Below are 17,127 nucleotides of genomic sequence, written 5' to 3'. Positions count from 1 at the left end.
GGCGCCGATTGTAATTGAAAGTTATGACATTTCAAGAAGCGGGCGCACTAAAATATCAGAGTCGAAGGCTTCGTCGCATCGATGGCATTGGTTTCATGTAATACCTAAGGTGAGTCTAATAAGAAAGTAAATTGCGAAGGTGACAGGTTAGGTAGTCGGTAAGTAAGTAAGTAAGTAAGTAAGTAAGTAAGTAATAAGTAAGTAAGTGAGATACAGACAGTTGAGTATCACGAGAATGCATTCATAACTTTTTGCACGCTTTTGCGGGAAAGGACTAGGCTATGTATTGTACCTACCAGGTCCTACCTACCTAACCTAGTACCCTAGGTAGACGCGACTCTACATAATTTACGGGCGCGGGGACCCCTTCCAATTGAAGTTTATTGTTGCATCCACGCAAATGCACAGACCAGGATGCTCACTACTAACTATGTACAGCTGGCTGGCAGTGCCAGATTGACTGAAAGCGACATAAAGTAATCCGGGGTAGGGCAACATTGAAGCCATGGCGTCATCATGCCCTTAGGGATGCAACTAACCAGAGATCGGTTTCAAGTCTGGAACCTTTTCAAACGTTGTTACCAAGCATCATATGTATGTAGTTACTACACGTAGTTACTAGTTACATACTATGTAAGTACCAGTAGTACAGCGTACCAGTAGTACAGCCGCCTGTTTTCGTCCAACCACAACTCGTTCTCAAGACACGTCCTTCAGTAAAAGCCACTGAAAGGATCAACATTTTCTAACTAAACCCACCTTTACCTTTTTATAACTTATTTTTTTCAACCTTTCCATACCACATACCACCGCTCTGTTTCCATTCCCTATCACAGGCCTCTTGAGTCACCTAAATCTCCCTCGTGTTTACAGTCACATGCGTCCTCATCCCGCTCTATTGCTTTTCTATCCCCTTCACCTGTAATAGCCCCCTTCGTTAATTGGTTCGCCGTCTATCTTCGCATCCACTCCAGTGTATTCAGTGTACAAGGTGAAGTTGTCTTTCTCCAGCTAAGAAGTATGTAAATATATACATATAGGTATCAAGCCCACCTTACTCCAAAATTGGGCTTCATATCATTACAAATATTACCTTATCAACTATCTTCCCATCGCTGACATGTTAGTTCTCAGAGGAGCCGAAGCGCTTCGTAGAGTGTCCTTCCGTAACGATATTCAGAGATTCCCAATTCGCACCATCGCCGAAATGGCCGATTCCATGAGCCGCCCTATACCCGTATCGTCTGTCAAGTCTGAGGGCGCCCAGACTGACGATGACAATGCTCTAACGCCTGATGATACCACCACGCCGTCTTTTAGCTCGTCACCTCTCCAACAAGCTGTTATTGATCCAAAAATAAACGACGAGGAGCCTAAGAGCCCACGAACGTCGAGGAACCCCTCCTTCTCGGGGAGCAGCTCCTATCATGAAGACTGGGATTCCTACCCTCCTCTAGACCGTCTGACCGTCCTGGACCTGCTGGACAATTTTGCCTTGCCGCAGCAGTTAGAGAAGCTTCAAAAGGGAATATCTGCTCAGACCGAGAAGGTCCGCAAATCACGAGCCGCCCTCAAAACCAGAGGCCAGGAAGCTAGGGAGCGAATGGTCGAGGAATGGCGGCGGCGTGTGCCCTCGGCTGACGAGCAGCTGGAGAGGTACAGGAAGCGGATGAAGCAGAGTGTCGAGAAGCTGGGTCGTCGATGGAACGACACCAAAATAATCACGATGCGCGAAAAGGTTTCCTTCATCTGCGGTGTGATGAATATCTTTATCAGCGGCTACTTAATAGGTGCTTACCCCGAGTATTTCTATATCTGGTACACCGTCCAACTTCTCTACTTCATGCCTATTCGCTTCTATACCTACCGCCGGCGCGGTTATCATTACTTTCTGGCCGATCTCTGCTACTTTGTCAACCTATTACTGTTTCTCAGCCTCTGGATCTTTCCATCCTCTAAAAGGCTGTTTATTGCCTCTTACAGTCTGGCTTATGGAAACAACGCCGTGGCAATAATTATGTGGCGTAATTCGCTCGTGTTCCACGACTTCGACAAAGTCACGTCGCTATTTATCCACATAATGCCATGTGCCACGTTGCATTGCATCGCCCATCTACTACCAACCGAACAACTCCACGAACAATTTCCCGCCATTTGGGCCATCAAGACTTCTCCGCCAGGTTCTCCAACTGCCTATGGTAATCTCATATCCATGCTCACTTGGTCTACTTTTCCATATGCTGTATGGCAGCTTAGCTATTATTTCTTTATCACGGTTCGCAGGCGAGAGAAGATTGCGGCCGGAAGGCCTACATCATTCACTTGGCTACGCCGCTCATACTCGAAAACATGGATCGGCAAAATTGTTCTTTCGCTACCCGCTAGCCTCCAAGAGCCTGCCTTCATGCTCATCCAATACTTGTACGCTGTATTAACGATGCTACCCTGCCCCCTATGGTTCTATAGCCGATGGGCGTCGGCCGCTTTCCTCATGATCGTGTTTACATGGAGCGTTTACAATGGCTCGACTTTCTATATCGATGTGTTCGGTAAACGATTTCAAAAGGAGCTCGAGGCAATGAAAGCTGAGGTTGCTAAGTGGCAGAACAGCCCTGATGTGCTCGGCTCCCCCTTGATGGCACCAGTACCCGGGCCCGAAGGCAAGATCCACGCGACAGGCACCTCTGAAGCCTCTGAAAAAGCCGTTCAGATTGAGGACCCAGCTAGTGGGCGACGCTTAAGTGTGGATGAAATTCCATTGTTACATGAAGAGAAGCCAGTCAATGACGCCAATTCTTTTAAGGAGAGCAACGTGGTAGCCAGTGGAATTGATAGTGTCGTCATTGATACTACACGAGCGAGGAATTCTGGCGAAGTGCTTTCTTGACGAATACTTTCGAACTGAACTCCAAACAGGCAGCCCCTAATCCAAACGGCGGGTCAACTCGTTAATTCTATTTCATCGGGGTTGTGGCACCAACTGCGATAGTCCAGGCGTTTATGGAATGGCTGCACCCAATCCGGCCCCCTTTCCTTTTCTTTCTTTGGCTCTTTGGACTCGGAGTTCTCGTAGGTATGCATGTGGTAGCATGGTTATGAAAGACTGAGTCAGAAGACGATTCGATACCCCCTTCATGTCAGTTTATTAGAGTACGAGTAGTTAGGATTAAGCGTAAACTAAGATAGACTAATGATATACGAAATATAATGAGTGAAACTATTCCTATCTAGTCCAGCTCTGATGGCATATCAGTGGATGGTTTGTGACAATTGTCCAGCGTAAAACGTGCCCACCTAGTGAATGTTGTCATCGGAATTGTGAATCCAGATATGTTTTACGTCAAGTTATTATCATTTTCGTACTACTACTACTACTACTACTACTACTACTACTACGACATACTACATAGATAACTACTGGGCACCTACCTACCCTACTTACCTACTACATCATGTATGTATGTATGTATGTATGTATGTATGTAGATGAATATGCAGTCACGTTAGGTGCGTTGCAATGAGGGCATTGACACTTCAGACACCGATTGTTAGCAGCCATCCTAATCAACGGAGGCTCGTGTCAATGCTCGGAAATAATTACGAATTTTAATGCGCCTCTAATCCCTATCCATGACGCTCCCGTAATAATGCTCATAATTTTCCGATTCATACCGATTGGATTTAACTTCGTGCTCAAATAGAGCCAAGCTGGTCGACTTCTTCGAATTAACGGAGTCTGCCGCCTCACCCACCGCAACGCCGATGCTGTCCATGATAAAAGATTATGTCTCTACCGCCGCCGCCACCAGGCGATTCAAATGCAACCCAGCTAAGCCTCGAATATCCTCGCATACCGCGATAGCTACACAACCGAAGAAAGAGCAAGCCTAACTCCCAAGCAGACTTATACATGTAGAGGTCCCTAAAACGATAACGCCGATGGATGCAACCGATCATAGGTTGTTCTCTTTGAATAGGTCGTGAAACTGGGTAAATGCGAATATCCTCATGTCGGAGCAAAAATGTTGCCACCGTCTCAATGGATTGAGTCGAAGTTGTGTGTGTGTGTGTGTATAGTATGTAAAAGCGTTCGACTTTCTTATCGAATAACACCCCAGTCACTCAATCGCCCACCACCACCACCATCACTGTCTTCCCGCTGGCCTGGTCTTCGCCCAAAAACGGTCCAGAATCGCAGGGTCTCATCCCCAGCCCCTGTCACGATAGTCCGGCCATCAGGGCTCATTGCCAAGTAAAGGACTCGGTATGTATGGCCTGTAAGACTGACTACCTGGGTCATGGCGGGATACTTCCAGACAACGATCTGGTTTTGGCTGTAGCCATGGGTGGAGACGATTTCATTGGAATTCTTAGACCAGGATATGTTGCATACTTGGCTCCCTGTGTCCACTTCGTTGATGACCGATCCCCGAACTGTATCGTGGAATATAATTCTCCTATCAGCTGTTCCACCACCAGACGCAAGGAGGCCACGCTGATGGGGGGACCAAGCAATTGCCTTGACGGCAGCGGTATGATCTGAGAACTTCCAGAGGGGCGTCTCCGAAAGCTTATCCCAGACCATGAGCTTGTTATCGTTGCCTCCACTCGCCAGCTGGCCGTCCTCACAGTTCCACTTCAAGCCACAAACCTCTTGTTTGTGGCCCGCAAGCTTTCGCATCCATTGATCGGGAGCCCTGACGTCACGGTGATATATTAATCGATCTCGGGATCCTGAAGTCAGGATGTGAGTATTCCAGGCCAGCGATCCCACGCGGGCAGTATGTCCTGTCATGGTCCTTAGGCGTCTCGTCTTCTCAGCGTCCCAGATTTGGACTAGACCCTTTCCCGTGCCGATAGCAATGTGTGTGCCCTTCTGAATCCAGGATACGCTTGTCACCGTGTCGTCCTCCAGCGTACAAAGCTTGTTAACTCGACTTGTTTGCGCATTCCACATATAAACACTTGAGCCCAAGCCAACGCCCAAGACATTGGCACTACCCCAATCGACCAAGTTTAAATAGAAGTCGTCTGCCAGTTCAGGGGCATCCAAAACTTTGTAGGGCACTTTGCTCACTGATCGTGGTTGTCGTCTCGGGCTTAATAGCATCTGCTGGCTCCCAAATCGGACTGGCGATAAACTATATATCTCCGATCGTATATCCAGATTGGGGCCATGTCGACTTTGAGGGGTCCTAGAGGGTGTTGGATGGCCTGCGATGTTGGAGTGATTACGGGGTGACATATAAGAGAAGAGATTCTTGTGTGGGGTTGAGGGTGTGAAACTAGAAGGTAGAGTGGGAGGCGGGTTACTTGGAGGTGTGTGAGACCTAGTGCCATCGTGGCCGTGGTTTGAATGTGACGATCCTGGCAAGTTGGCATCTGGCGACAGCGTTTGCGGGGCAGCTTGTGGTATGGTGTTCTCGAAGAGTTCTGCCCTCAGCACGGTGGAGAATATTCGATTTGCCTCTTCGGCTGCTAAGAATTAGTTGTATTCCTCTAGCTGCAAGGGGGATGGAGTTAGCCTACTCTTCTGAAAGTGAAGCTCGCCATGTGGGGTACGCTTCTTTTGTCGCGAGGGTGTCGCTGGAGAGCCTTCCTCGTGCAAGAGGCTAAAACTAGCCTGAAGGTCTTGGCCAGAACGTGAGGGTATGAATCTGAAGACGTTAGTCTGAGAAATCTTGAACGGCAATAGGCATAAACTTCATTTGTCCCAAGGCGGTCATGATCGCAAGCTATTGTAGCTATGCAGACAATTCGTAACTTTGGGATATAACTCCAAAAGTGGAAGGGACTATGTAATCACGGTTTGACTAACCTGTCACCATTGATTCGTTGACGCTTCCTACTAGGACTCGCACCCGTCGTGCTATCTCGCCTCTCAGCCGAGAGTTCTCTTGAAAGGGCCCTCGACAAGCTTTCCGGATCGATGCCGGCCATGCTTGGCCTGTCGCCTCCTCGGTCACTGTTGCGTAAGCTCTTCGAATTGCGACCCTCCACGTTATTCATGACTTGCAGTCTCGCCCGGTCTGATGGCGGAGGAGGAGTCGCCATCCTTGAAGATGTTTGTAGGGAAGGGCTTGCCACGTCGTGCGCCTGTCGTTTTAATGGTGGTGGCGGCACGGAGGCCAAGTCAGACTCTCTGGTCATGATACTGGGCAGAGATGCAGGTGCAGGTGCAAATGCGGGGACCAAATAGCTCGTTTTCAGTATGAAGGAACGAATGCGGTAAGTAAAATAGTAATAGCAACAGGTGCCAAACTAGTATGTAGCAATTTCCAGGGTTGAGAAAAGCCAGTAGCAGTTGGGGTTTATTAAGAGTCAAGCAAATGAGAAGAGGTAGGCCTGGGATCGATTCGATTGTGTAGAGAGTCCCCTCGGGGTAAACAAGTTTCCTAGCGCATACTCTCCCGTCACGGGCGATGTTATATCGAGAGCGTAATATGCGATAGAGTAACGAGGGATGGCTAATCGCAAAGGAGGTTGAGGGTAAGTGTATTATTTTCGTCCGCTGGATGCTGGATTTTGTATCGTTAATTTCTTCCTGGGTAATAAAAATGGAAGAATAAAGCAAGGAAGGAGAGAATATAGATTAACGGAGTACTTGATTGGCGATTTGCAAATGCTGTTGCTGTTGCGGTTGCTGCTGTGCTGCTGCGGTTGCTGTTGCTGTTGCTATAGGGAAAGTAATGGTGGGTAGGTTGAGTCGACAAAGGGCAGGAAGTTGGGAAGAGGCGGGCGATTGATTTCGTTTCGTAGATTTGGATGGAGGTTGAACGGTAATGGCTGAAATGGACCGTGCAGGTTAACGGAAGGTACTAACCTAAGGTTAGGTAAGTACAATACATGCTGTAGCCTGTAGGTAGGACCTGGTACCTAGTAGGTAGGTAATAACTAGGCAAGAGCTGCTTTGCTTTTGCTTTGCGTGCCTGCATGTCGCGCGCCTTATGATGATGCCAGGGGCTTTAATATTTTAGTGATATGAATGTACCCAATACTAGTAAGATATACCCATCATGTACTATTATCTTTATTATCTGTATTATCCCTACCTATCTAGGTGCAAGCAACATGTATACTTAGGTACTTAGGTACCCAGTACCAAGTTTACAATAGCGCGAACATTGAATATTGACATTTTAATGTTGAACTATTATATTGTATTGTACCAGAACACCAAATTCGATCGCATCAGCAGCAATACGTAACCACATATCATTGATTACATATGTACTTACCTATATCATTCACTTTGATGTTCTTAGTATTGGATATCTAAATACCTGCACATGTGTAGGTACATATATAATTTACTCTATTCACCAAACCCTTTTTTATTGCACGCATGTATGTAGTACATATGTATGTACTGTATGTATTATATGTATGTACCATAATAGATTCCATACAGTGGCTGGAAACGCGTACATGTGTATAGGTTGTATGTACGTAAACAGTTATCCGCATAGTTTCAATTTTACCTCATCCCCTAGGTCAGATAAACATTGAACATTCAAAATCGAACACACTACTGTACATACGACGTAGTAAATTGTGGAGGCTGGCCACGAACATCCATACATGTAATTAGTATGTAGATGCGAGTACGAAATACATGCATATAAGCACGTCGCGAGTACTTAGATTTTCATGTTGTAAGTACATAATATGTAGGCATTCAATGTTGATGTTTTCAATGTAAGGACAATAGTTACATACATAGGTTGTAGCAATTCAATTGAACACGTCCAGTATTGTGTCCAATCGTGCAGCCCAATGTTCGCGAATTTAGTTTGATGGGACGCGCTATTCTTCCGTTTCTGTCCATAACAAAAGCAAAATAAAAAAGTGCCTAGGCCCTAAGGGCACCTACTGTACTGTACATAAGTGACCTAACAACCCCTCCCTCTTTAAGTACTTTGGGTACATAGTTACATCTGTATGTTTTGACTTGGCACGTTCAGGTTCAAAAACCGTTCAATGTTGTTTATTTTGCTACCAGATGGGGTCGGTCTTTCCCAGGAAACGCGCTGCAAATCTTCCCGACAGGTTACGCGCTTTCCATTTCAGGGGTTGGAGCCCGTTTGGCCTGGACCCCGGATTAGCAGATGATAGGACAGCTTGGGCTTAAGCTCCTATAATCGACGCGTACCCAATCAGATACCCATGCACCTAGCAAGGGTCAACATTGAAATACATACTGCGTAGTACATGTATGTAAGCGTGGTAAGGTACCCTAGGTCTCTAAGACTTCTACATATGTAAGTACTAGGTATTCATGTACGTAAGAAAACACTGAACCACAACTAGGACCACAACCACAACCACAACCACATGCATCACTGCAACTACTTCATAGAAGTTCATACCTATGTACCTACACTATATCTACACTATATCTACACTATCTACACTATATCTACACTACATATACCTACATGTCTATTCATCCATGGTTGTAGATTGCCATACATATATCAATCAGATATACCAATTGGATATCCTATCTGTCCTATGACTCCTATCGACAGTCAACTGCCTAGGTACCCACTACCTGCGTCTGTAGTATTTCCAAATTGACGCCGAGTGATTGCGGCTCATCGACAACTACGTTTTGCATACTAGTAAGGGTAAAGGGACTCCTACCTATATCCAAGTCTCGAATATATATACATATATATATATACATAATCAAGTAGTTTAGGTGGTTTCTGAAAGTAAGAAACCTGCAGTACTCGGTGCCTGATTCCCCCTTTTGCTATGACACTCTCCACCGCGTAACAATACACAATATAAACTGCAACTAGGTATTCAGCCAAGCGACCAACACCTACATTCATTGCATTTACAAGTATCCAGTTCGAGTCAGGCTCGTCATACCATCGACAGTCTTGTAATGTGTCATCTCTTTGGGAGTTCCCAATCCAAACCACATCACAAGCTAGTGGTTACCTTGAACATGAATAGCATTATAGCGATGACCCCCTATCGGTCTAGCATTTCTCAGACTTCGCACGGAAGCTCAAGGAACCTCTTACAAAACCAGTGGTAGTTTTCTGGCGATATATAACCTTCCAAGCTACACGTCATAACAATCGTGCGAATGCTCGGCGATAGAGTACTGCTCATCATTTGCCTACCATGGGCACAGTTGAGTTCTTCGAATGTCTGATCGAACTCGCTAGTTAATGCAGCCGTTTGACTTAACAGCAAGTTTGGGCTTCTCACTCGGATGGCATGTCAATGCGCCGGATAAGGCTCTTCAAGTCTTGCCAAATACATCAGATAAGTTCATCCCGGATCTACTTCACCTCCCATTTTCTTCATAGCTCTCCTTACCCATGCTATTCGCCCATATTTCGAAGTCTGAGGTCAGAATTTTGTTTGCCTCAAGGTAACGCATCGGTCGACGAATGAGTACTTGATGTCAAGGATAGACAGAAAGTCGGTTTATCTTTTTTAGTATAGCCAACTACGTTGCGAAGTCACAACATGTCACAAACGTTAAGAGATGCGGGTCCACGTCCCATGCTACATGCAACACCATCTCTAGCAGCCAGTGAACGCCGGAGCGTGTTGAGTGTGCGATCCTTCGCTGCTTTTGAAGAAGATGATGTGGAAGAAGAAGACGGAGTTACAATCTCTGATATCTTTAAGAGACGATCAAGCTTAGGAACCCCTGTTGCCGAAACTGTTGCGTCTCCCGTGACATTTAGGAAGATATGGGCAGGAACAGCAAACCTGGCGCATTTCAACGGAGTATCTCGAGGGCTAATACGTTCTAAGAGGTGAGCATACTCCTCTATATTGCATCAACATGGATCTAGTTGACCCATTACGCAGCATCCAGAGCAATCCCGAGTGTAACCAAATGGGTCTGATAACTGCGCCGGAGTCTAGTAACCCAAAATCTGCAGAGACTCGCTCAAACTCGAGTCCAGCTAGAAGCCGTAAGTATACCGCAGGGATGTATGAGAGCTAGCCAACCTGCTTGCGTGCTATATTGTTACTTCATTTGAACCTTCGTCCATGTAAATTGTATTTCACAGCTCAGGAATGCTTTACGGGGAAAGTCCAGTTCTAATTCCAAATATATACAGTTTTGTCCCATTCAATGAAATCTGAGGTCAACTCCTCGTTTTCATCATTGCCTGCTGCGCATAGCGGTGCATTACACGGGCTGCAGATTAAGGGGTTCATAGACGATGACGGGCTCAAGCCCTTGACAGAAGAAGAATTCGATTCAGCCTCGTTTAACCTCATCTCACCAGCGAACGGCTCGACTCAGTATTCACTAGAGGCGAGGTCAGATATTCTCTTTTCGATAGATCACCTAAAGGTGATATTCAATAATCCGCCTCTACTTCGAACGTTTGTAGAGTTTCTCCATACCATCAGGCCAAAATCTATCCCTCTGCTAGTGCACTACCTGGATGTACTGAAAGCCTTGAAGGCCATCAAGTACTCAAACATGATTGTACAATCCTCAGCTTCTATCGAAGCACTAGAGTTTAACAATCAGGCTATTCCCGACACCAACAACCAATCGCTCCTAGCCAGGGCCAACGAGATATTTCAAGTTTTAGCTAGGGAATATTTACCTGCGTATATTACCCACGTCTGGGTTCAGATAGTGAGCGTGACTATAAAGAGACGGGTCACAGATACACTACCGGTCCACCTTAGAGACCTCTCCGAAGGATTGGCTGAGGTTTTCTGCTTGACAGACCCATCAAGGCATGGCAATCCCATTATTTTTGCTAGCGAAGGTACGTTACCGAACTTGACTCCCTCTATATTTGCAATACGACTAAATGTACTAGAATTTCACAAAATGACAGGGGCAAGTCCAATTCACCTCCTATACGTATAGAAAATCCTACAGTATAACCAGTACTTTGGGATTGCCTTTACAGCCAACGAAAACTAACTTCTAGGGATCTAGTATGGGGTGAACTACGTTTTAGGCCGAAATCCTCGTTTCCTTCAAGGGCCTCGCACAGAGCCATCAAGCGTGAGGAGGATTAGGGAGCACCTGGAAGCGGGAAAAGAACATTGCGAGGTCTTCCTAAACTACCGGCGTGACGGATCTCCGTTCATGAACCTCCTCATGGTCGCACCTCTTGTTGACAGTTGTGGCATTGTTCGATATCATATTGGAGCTCAGATTGACGTATCGGGTCTAGCAAAAGAATGTGCAGGTCTGGATTCACTCAGGCAGCTTCTTGCCCAGCATCACGATGAACCCAAATCAGACAACGGCGAGGCCCCGAGGACTCGTGAATACGCCATGGGGAGTTTCCGTGAACTTGCAAGAATGTTCAGCTCCGAGGAACTAAAAGCGGTTCAAGAAGTAGGTGGTTCTCGCATTGAAAATGTGGAAGATATCATCGTGACTAGATCGAATCGGCGGAAACCAAGACATCTGATGACAGACGATGCCAAGCCAGAACACCCCAAAACTGATGCTGCACCTAATATGTCGGCCTCGTCAAGTGACCGCCTAGGCAGCGTGTATGAGAACTATCTGCTGGTGCGCCCGTACCCAAGCCTCCGGATCCTGTTTGCTTCGCCGTCTATGCGGATACCAGGTATTCTGCAGAGCCACTTCATGTCCCGAGTCGGAGGGTCACAAGCCACCCGCGAAGCAATTGTCCAGGCCTTCGCCGACGGTCATGGCGTTACCGCCAAGATCCGCTGGGTGACTAGGACGGATAGCCATGGGAAAGGAAGATGGATCCACTGCACGCCTCTGCTCGGTGCCAAAGGGGTTATCGGTGTGTGGATGGTGGTCCTTGTTGATGACGAAGCAGACGCTACGCTTAGACGTTCTCGAGAGGCCCCCCCTGTGGACTTGCATATTGGGGGACAGAAACCATTTGACGGAGACGGCTAGAGTGGGAAATTTACAGCCCAATGGCTGTTTTTATTTTGACCTTTCATGTTTTCTTCTGCTTAGGTGTGTTAGAATTTTAAGTGCTCCTCGGATATCATGATGATGGCTATAGTCGGACACGTTCAAGGACCCTGACTGAGGCTACTGCCTACCTAGGTATCTTGTTCAAAGAATGGGTTGGAATACAAGTACGGTTGGTGTACAGTTGTGTAGGATAGAATATCTACATTAGCATCCGAAAGGGTGGTTGGGTTCTGTCTATTGTGCGTTCGACATGCAGACCAATGACCGAGTACTGCAGTTCCGTGCATATCTTTATGTCTATCCCATTGACTACGAGAGCCGTTCAAATCCTAAATCAACGCCCCCGAGGCTCTTGAGTGCAAACGATATTTATCCGCCGCAATGCCGAAGTGACAAAAGGAAAGAAAAGAGCAGAGGGTTGTCGTCTAGCCCACCTATTATAACGACAGTCCTAACTCTCCGTTAGAAGCAAAATGTGCTTGCATGTTTCATACCACACATACCCCATACGATGTCGTTTCTATGCCGATTCTGCCTGCGCCAATAGGCGTGCCCTCCAACCATTGCAAACTTCCTCGAACCCTCCAACGACTTCCCTGCATACGCCAGCGCACTCACGCTTTTGCAGCCTCTCGCCCCAGTTACCCTTGGTCAGCCACCTTTCCCCTTCCTCCTTCAGTTCCTCTTCTCGCTTCATCTCCGCTACCATCTCCTTGGCCGTTCGTAATCGTCTCGTGGCAGTATTGGTTGTCTGCCGCGACATATGTAGAGTGTCCGAGAGGTAGTTCAGAGTCTGTACCAAGTCTGACGTGACGGAATGCAGAGCAGCCAAGGAATTGAATGCCGACGTTGCGGGTCGTGGCATTTCGTCCGATACCGAGGCGAGCAGAGGAATGAGTGAATCGATGGTATCGGAGTCAGGAGGCGGGACGAGCGGCGATAGCAGAGGGAATGTCAGATTGTGAATTTGTCGGGTCTGGTGAGCCAGATGCGTGGCAAGGGCCGAATGAGCGGTGATCAGTCTAGAAATTTGGTAGCAGTTTAGTAAGAGCAAATAATCTAGGCATGTCGGTGATTCCGAGGGATTTACTTGCCTCGTTGTGCTTCCCTCCACACCAGACTGTGATCCAAGATCTCTCAATCCCTCAGTCAGACGCTGAAACACACCATCAGTAGGACCACCATTGTTCTCAGTGCCTCTCCGGGCTAGCGACTCGACGGCATCGATCTTGGCGACTAAGCTTGGGGGCATGCCGGGTGACTCTAAGTCGGACTCGGAACCATACTCGCTCCCGTCATACGCACTTCCTGCTCGTCGGTGGCCGCGGGCAGGAGGTGAAGGTATGCCTAGGCTTGTACTTTTGGTTCTGCCATGCTGATCAGGTTGGCTTGCGACGTCAACTCCGCTATCCCTAGTTCCATCAATCGGTTCCCGAGCACCGTCTCCCTCTTGTTCAAATTCAGCATGCGATGGTCCTTCTTCGTCTTCGTAGTACTCTTCATCCTCTCCAGAACCGGACAAGGCATCTGCCAACTCGTCGGCCAAATTTCCTAGCCCGTTATCCTGGCCCATACCACCACCGCTGAGCTCATTAAGCTCAGACTCATTCATACTGTTACGTAGGGGCGTTAGGGGATCTTGGAAGGAAGACTTGGACTCCCGCCGACTGTTGGGCGACATGGCGGGGCTGGAGTTCTGATAAGATAGGTCGATACTGGACGGTTTCGGCGAGTGCGTAGGGGTCTGCGGTGACCTCGACATAGTTGTGTTTTATTGTATTCTTCGTATTTACACCTGGTAGTTTCGGCCAAATCTGCGATGAGGTGCTAGCTAGGCCTTGGTGGTCTGGTGGTCTGGTGTTCTGGTGTTCTGGTGTTCTGGTGTTCTGGCGATATGATATATGATAGCGATAGCGCTGGAGGAGTTATAATAGAGGAAGCTAGAACTTCGCTTCGCGTTCAAACACCCACAGCCCACGGCCCACGACCCACGAGCTAAGGAAGCAAGCAAGTGTCTCAACACTTCGAATATAGAGGATGAATGGTGGTGTTTGTCTTCTCTGCGCCTAACCTAGATGAGTTGTCTGTATGAAGTTTAGTTCTCTCCTCCTTTCTAAATTTTTTCTTTTTTTTCTCTCTGTCGCTCTCTTCTCTCACTTTTGCACACATAACACTCCTTAAGTGTAGACTGCTGACGCTGAATATTTAAATGATTTAAGAGAATTTAAGAAATGATCAGGCGCATCCAATAATAAAACAAGCATTATTCTAAATAAGGTAGCAGGGGTATAAGGTGTTACCTTGTAGTCTGGTAACCTGGTAACCTGGTAACCTGGTAACTCGGATGCGGATGAATCATATTCTGATACTACTATGCCGTAACTTTGAACTTACCTAGGTACATAACCTACCTGAACTTATCTTGTAACCGTGACCTCTCCAGGGCTACTGTAATAATAAGTGCAGTGCTACTTAAAACTACCGCTTTCCAATCCTAAATGCGTCCATTCTAGGTAGGTGGTAGGTATGTATCTATCAATTGATCATTGATGTAATTACATCTGATACTGCCTACATTGTATGTAGCATGTACATATCTACATATTCATTACAACTCATCTCGCCTACATAAACCATCATCTCTCAGTCCCAAGTAAAAAAAAAAAAAAAATTAAATAAAAAAATACATTCATACAATCAAGTTCAATGTTAGGTCATCCATACATATGTACCTAGGTACGTATTATGTACACGATTTATGCGCGATAACTACTAGGTAATACACATCTTATCTACATTAATGCATGTAGACATTGGATGTGTAATGTACATAGTTATGTAGTATCACATCTGGAATTCAAACAATGCATCTTTCCTACTTTGAGAACAACATTGAATGTTAAAATCTTACATATGAAAACCCTCATTCGCTTTGCGGCTCTTTTATCATATATTGATACTTACCTAGCATAATGAAGTGAAGTGATAATTGACCAACCCAATTCAGTGAAGGTCCCAGTGAAGGTCTTTTGTTTTTATTCAACATCAATTCAACATAAAAATCCTTCCCAAATTTTAATAGCGTAATTTTCTCCCAATTCATAATATTTACAAGATTTACCAATATCTCCCCCTTCAACTCATACAAACGGTTAGCAAACAAGGCACATACCTTCCTACTGCTCTTACTGTTTAGATTACCGTGTTCTCTTGACAGAAGAACGATATATTTCCTACCGCTATGGCATCCTTTCGACGTTTCCGTCCAGATGACCTAGACAAGTTTTCCAAGTGTAATCTCGACCCTTTGACCGAGACATACGATCTAAGCTTCTACCTTCAGTATTTCGCCAAATGGCCTGCATTGTTCCAGGTCGCTGAGGATCCTAGCGGAAATATTATTGGTTACAGTATGTCAATTTCATGCCCTCATTCACTCTGGGGGTTTCTGAAATAGCCAACCTAATCCTTACCTACCTTTAGTCATGGGCAAACTGGAGAGCTCTCCGGACTACTTCAAGTACTCAGAGCATTATCTACCGTGGCACGCACATATCACTGCCCTAACAGTGGCCCCTGAAGCCCGTCGCCTTGGAATTGGGAAAATTCTTTCAGAAAAGCTTGAAGTTGCTGCAGAGGCTGGTGACGCATGGTTCATCGATCTATTCGTGAGGAAAAGCAACACGAGAGCTATCAACTTCTACGAGAGCATGGGCTATAGCGTATATCGTGTAGTCAAGGACTATTACGGCGATAATGTCAGCGACCCCACTGCTCATGGGGAGGACGCTTATGACATGCGTAAGCCCATGTCACGAGATAAAACACTGAAGCATATTCGAGAGGACGGGCGTGACCACGCTGTTCAGCCGGAAGATGTATTCTGATGGGTGAGGGTTTCCTGTTTGCGCGCTACATTGCGCCGTCGACAGAATAGACACTTCCACTCACGTACTTGCTATCGGGGCCTAAGAGGAAGGCAATAACGTTGCCACACTCCACAGAAGTCCCCTGCCTATGGAAAGCCGCTGCATCATCGTATGGCGCATCGGTTGGCCGGTTATGGATCTTCCAACTCTTTTCCATCAGTGGAGTGTAAATTGCCCCAGGCGCTACTGCATTCACGCGAACTTCTCGAGCGCCGTTTTCCTTAGCCGCCGCTTTCGTCAGCCCTATGATACCATGCTTGCTCGCATCGTAAGCTCCGTGCTTAGCAAATCCTAGACGAGTGATTAGTATATAAATCTTCTAGATCATGGGCTCTCGGCCATTCACTACCTTGAAGGCCGTGGATAGAGGAAACATTCACAATAGAACCACCGTCAACGATTTTTCTGAGCTCGGCCCTCAAGCAATACATTGTCCCCGTAAGATTAACAGCAATTATCTTGTGCCACTCGTCATCGTCAAGGTCTACAACATCTCGCACGCCATGGTGCTTGCCAATGATGCCAGCGACGTTAGCAGCACCGTCAAGTCTGCCATATTTCTGAATAATGCCATCGATCCAAGAATCCACCTCATCCCGGTTGGAAACATCTACCTTGGTGATGATGAACGGAACCTTCAAGTTAGCGAAGTATGCCTCTGCATTTCCCATGGCTATTGCGTCTACGTCGGCTATACAGACAGTTCCGCCGCGTTTGGACAGAATCTGGGCAGTTGCGAAGCCAATTCCACTCGCACCACCCGTAATCGCAAAGACCATGCCCTCGAGAGTTGACATGACCAGGTTTCAGAGATAAGCAACGGATATGAGGAAGGAGAGGGAGAGACTTAAGGGTTTCAAAGCCTTCTGCCTCGGAAGATTCGAGATTGTTAAAGCACTGAATTACTTTTGACACCGTCTCATGATAGAAAATATGAAGTTGGGCAAATACATATATGTACTAATATGTATGTAGCATGTACTGTACATACCTAGTGGTTCTAGTCACATAAGTATTTGTTTATCCGTGCCTTATGTCTCGCTTAATAAGCACATAATAGGTAACTATGTAGTTAGTTAGTTACCACCTAGTAGGTATTAGTTCGTACTTCAACTTTGTAGTTACCCTAGGCCCTAACCTAGGGTAGTTCTACATACGGCGGTACCTACATCACTGACAATGGGAAAGGGGAACATGGCAGGGCTTCAAGCCTCAATTTGCTGCCGTACTACCCCTGCTGGATCCTCCCCCGCCCTAATGTGTCAGCTTATAGGAGTT

At 46.5% G+C, this 17,127-nt stretch overlaps 6 protein-coding genes across 6 annotated transcripts; 3 read left to right on the top strand and 3 right to left on the bottom strand.

Annotated features, from left to right (window-relative positions):
* The first annotated feature begins 582 nt into the window (after positions 1-582).
* On the top strand, positions 583-3,212 carry GGS25DRAFT_490502 (uncharacterized protein). The gene is made up of 2 exons (XM_049261002.1): positions 583-1,018; positions 1,135-3,212. Exon 2 carries the CDS (start codon positions 1,208-1,210, stop codon positions 2,885-2,887), a length of 1,680 nt encoding a protein of 559 aa, XP_049116634.1. The 5' UTR covers positions 583-1,018; positions 1,135-1,207; the 3' UTR covers positions 2,888-3,212.
* Positions 3,213-3,466: 254 nt separating this feature from the next.
* GGS25DRAFT_490500 (WD domain-containing protein) lies at positions 3,467-6,779 on the bottom strand. Its single transcript, XM_049261001.1, has 3 exons — positions 5,819-6,779; positions 5,530-5,657; positions 3,467-5,475 (listed from the first exon to the last, which is right to left on the bottom strand). Exons 1-3 carry the CDS (start codon positions 6,148-6,150, stop codon positions 4,100-4,102), a joined length of 1,836 nt encoding a protein of 611 aa, XP_049116633.1. The 5' UTR covers positions 6,151-6,779; the 3' UTR covers positions 3,467-4,099.
* A 2,387-nt stretch (positions 6,780-9,166) lies between these two features.
* On the top strand, positions 9,167-12,033 carry GGS25DRAFT_279059 (uncharacterized protein). The gene is made up of 5 exons (XM_049257450.1): positions 9,167-9,788; positions 9,844-9,950; positions 10,101-10,769; positions 10,824-10,843; positions 10,946-12,033. Exons 1-5 carry the CDS (start codon positions 9,493-9,495, stop codon positions 11,894-11,896), a joined length of 2,043 nt encoding a protein of 680 aa, XP_049116632.1. The 5' UTR covers positions 9,167-9,492; the 3' UTR covers positions 11,897-12,033.
* Positions 12,034-12,093: 60 nt separating this feature from the next.
* GGS25DRAFT_490495 (uncharacterized protein) lies at positions 12,094-14,292 on the bottom strand. Its single transcript, XM_049261000.1, has 2 exons — positions 13,015-14,292; positions 12,094-12,942 (listed from the first exon to the last, which is right to left on the bottom strand). The coding sequence occupies exons 1-2, from the start codon at positions 13,680-13,682 to the stop codon at positions 12,441-12,443; spliced, it is 1,170 nt and encodes a 389-aa protein (XP_049116631.1). The 5' UTR covers positions 13,683-14,292; the 3' UTR covers positions 12,094-12,440.
* A 713-nt stretch (positions 14,293-15,005) lies between these two features.
* GGS25DRAFT_279029 (acyl-CoA N-acyltransferase) lies at positions 15,006-15,969 on the top strand. Its single transcript, XM_049257449.1, has 3 exons — positions 15,006-15,071; positions 15,117-15,330; positions 15,404-15,969. Exons 2-3 carry the CDS (start codon positions 15,162-15,164, stop codon positions 15,805-15,807), a joined length of 573 nt encoding a protein of 190 aa, XP_049116630.1. The 5' UTR covers positions 15,006-15,071; positions 15,117-15,161; the 3' UTR covers positions 15,808-15,969.
* GGS25DRAFT_278954 (NAD(P)-binding protein) lies at positions 15,820-16,929 on the bottom strand. The gene is made up of 2 exons (XM_049257447.1): positions 16,199-16,929; positions 15,820-16,140 (listed from the first exon to the last, which is right to left on the bottom strand). Exons 1-2 carry the CDS (start codon positions 16,644-16,646, stop codon positions 15,833-15,835), a joined length of 756 nt encoding a protein of 251 aa, XP_049116629.1. The 5' UTR covers positions 16,647-16,929; the 3' UTR covers positions 15,820-15,832.
* Positions 16,930-17,127: the final 198 nt, after the last annotated feature.

Source organism: Hypoxylon fragiforme (genome assembly GCF_022984875.1).
Source record: "Hypoxylon fragiforme strain CBS 206.31 chromosome Unknown GGS25scaffold_5, whole genome shotgun sequence".
Taxonomy (NCBI): Eukaryota; Fungi; Ascomycota; class Sordariomycetes; order Xylariales; family Hypoxylaceae; genus Hypoxylon; species Hypoxylon fragiforme.
The sequence above is the reverse complement of the archived record's forward strand: the minus strand, read 5'-3'. Positions and strand labels throughout refer to the sequence as shown.